At 34.2% G+C, this 2,500-nt stretch overlaps 1 protein-coding gene across 2 annotated transcripts in view; it reads left to right on the forward strand.

Moving 5' to 3' along the window:
• Positions 1–2,500, forward strand: part of GALNT7 (polypeptide N-acetylgalactosaminyltransferase 7) — a 214,382-nt gene that overhangs the window by 211,640 nt on the left and 242 nt on the right. For both annotated transcript variants that reach the window (XM_056802915.1, XM_056802913.1), the window contains exon 12: positions 343–2,500. This exon is cut by the window's right edge and continues 242 nt beyond it. In XM_056802915.1, the coding sequence (XP_056658893.1) occupies positions 343–480 (138 nt within the window). In that variant the 3' untranslated portion in view covers positions 481–2,500. The remainder of the gene's footprint in view (positions 1–342) is intronic.

Genomic DNA, 2,500 nt, shown 5'->3' on the forward strand with positions numbered 1-2,500 from the left:
ACAGTATCTTGTCTTCTTTATAGTTTTAATGTTGGTGTTGTCTTTCCCTCTTCCCTTTCACCTCTTGGCTTTTCTAGAATCCTTCAAGATTCAGCTCAGACCCCACATTCTAAAAAGTCTTTAGGAAGGTAATCAGGCATTATTAGCTGGAGGGACTAGGAAAGATCTAGAATCTGGATCTAGATAGACACATACATGCCTACATACACCCTCACAGCCTCTTCTCTACCAGAGATTTTCAAAACTGTGCTACCACAACTGACCATTAAAAAAATATTTGTTGACTAACCAAAAAGTCTCCAGGGAAATTCATCTATTCCTTCTTTTTTTTTCCCCCTCTAGAATCTACATAGATTTACCCACATTCCTTCAGGAAAGTGTTTAGATAGATCACCAGTTCTCCATCAAGTGTTTCTTTCCGAGTGTGACTCCAATAAATCTACGCAAAAATGGGAAATGAACAACATCCTTAATGTCTAGACAGAAGGAAATAAACTAATAGCCTACCTACTGACACGTTCATTTGTACAGGACTGAAAATAGCCTGAAACCTGCTGCAGCTCCTCACTTTGTACAGCTCCAAACCTGGAACCTCCTGATTGTTTGAAGGATGTAGATGAACTGTGATAGTATGATAGCATTATCATCTGCAGTTACTGTTTACAAAACTGCTTTTACCTTAAAACTCTGTAGATGTTTACATCTTTTGTGTTCGTTTGTTTTAAGATGACGTTGGTAATTTGTGCCCCTCTGACTCTGTCCAAGCGGAGCGGAGTAGGAGGCATCGTTAGTTACCTTCTTTGAGATTACACTCAGGGGTCTGAAGGCAGTTTTTTGTTGTTGTTGTTATTTGTTTTTTTGTTTTTTAAATACACACTTGAAAAAGGGTTGGAGTAACCAGACTTTAATATATCATTTGGTGATTATCAACCTGTTGTATCTTTATTTAATTTTTACATCTTTTTCAAGCACTGCCACAGGTTATTAGCCAGGGTGGCCTTCCTCCACAATCATGCTGCTTTTTTGAAAGGTGAATTTCAACACATTTAGTGCCTCTTTCATTTCTCAGTATATTTTTCAAGAGCATTTGAGGAAATTTATAGTATGATTATGTTGGAATTGTCAACTATTTAAGGATAACTTTTCCCACCCAGAAACTTATGTGCTACCATTTACAATCAACTTTGGAATAAAGCTTATGTTAATGGAGGCACAGACCACCCCAAGGGTACTTATTTTGTGATGTTTCAAGATTTTGTGGCATAAAATCTCTATCTGCTGGCATTGGGTCACCACCAAACCCTAACATACAAAAAAAAAAAGGCTACTAAATGGAAAATATTTCTTGAATGATGTTTGGGGTTTGGAATACCTGCACCTCCAGGTAGGTTTAGAAAACTGTAAACTTTTCACAGATTTAATCTTCTAAAAACAAACAACAAAAAAAAGAAGTTAAATTCTTCAAAAGCTCCTTCAGAATTACAGCTAGAACCTGTTAGATCAAGCCTTACATAATTGCTATATATCATAAGCTAAAAAGTATACAATTTATGAAGCCAAGAATGATTTAACTCTTCATTTACATCTTTGTTCTAGAGGAAATTAACTTGAGTGAATGGAATTTTTCTTTTAATACACAAACGTGTCCAAGATGAGAATCATTCAAAATATAAGCCTCATTAAACAAATTCAGTAAACATACTTGGGCATTAGGTTTCTTTTATTAGTATTTTTTCAATTCTAAAATTTTTTAGGCTCATTGTCTTTGCTAATTTTTTCCCATACAGGGTACTTTTATTTTAGTTGTTTTGGCTCCTTCTTATTCCCCCTTCCCTTCATCCCCCAATATTAAGAGGACCTAATAATAAAATTGGTCTACTTTTTATTTTTTAAAAACTCCATTGTCCAGGACAAATATGATAAATGACAAAAAACAATTGGACTTTCACTCTGAGCATGCTGATATTTAGTGAAAGGTCTGTAGAATCCACTCAGATAAAAGAAACAATCTTTAAAGCTTTAAGAACATTATTTACATGTTGATTTTTACAATCAGCTAATTTTGAGATCACTGTCTAATTTTTGACTCTCCTAATAATATTAAACACCCCAAAATGGCACACTTATTTATAAATCAGTATTCTGTCACATTTTGCTACTGATTGGAGATTTTAAGAATTTCAAGTTTCATTCCTTTTTAAGGGTGTTTTATATAAATTCTAAAGTCAATCAAAGGGAAGCTTGCTAGGATAAACTAAGGAATGTGGGTACTTTCATTGCTTGTTGTATGAAAAATGACTCCATTTTCCATGTTAAGTAGATTATAATCGTGTTAACTATGCATAGGCATACGAAAGGTGGCACAGACTGTACACATGTATTCTAAATGGGTATTTTGTTCAGTTTATTGAAAGCTGACACTCTGTGAATATGACTCTGTATCTTGCAACTGCAAAACTTTACAAAACAAAACCATCAGAAACTGTTGCAGTAATAATTT

The sequence above is a fragment of the Monodelphis domestica genome, chromosome 6, assembly GCF_027887165.1.
Source record: "Monodelphis domestica isolate mMonDom1 chromosome 6, mMonDom1.pri, whole genome shotgun sequence".
NCBI classification, from domain to species: Eukaryota; Metazoa; Chordata; class Mammalia; order Didelphimorphia; family Didelphidae; genus Monodelphis; species Monodelphis domestica.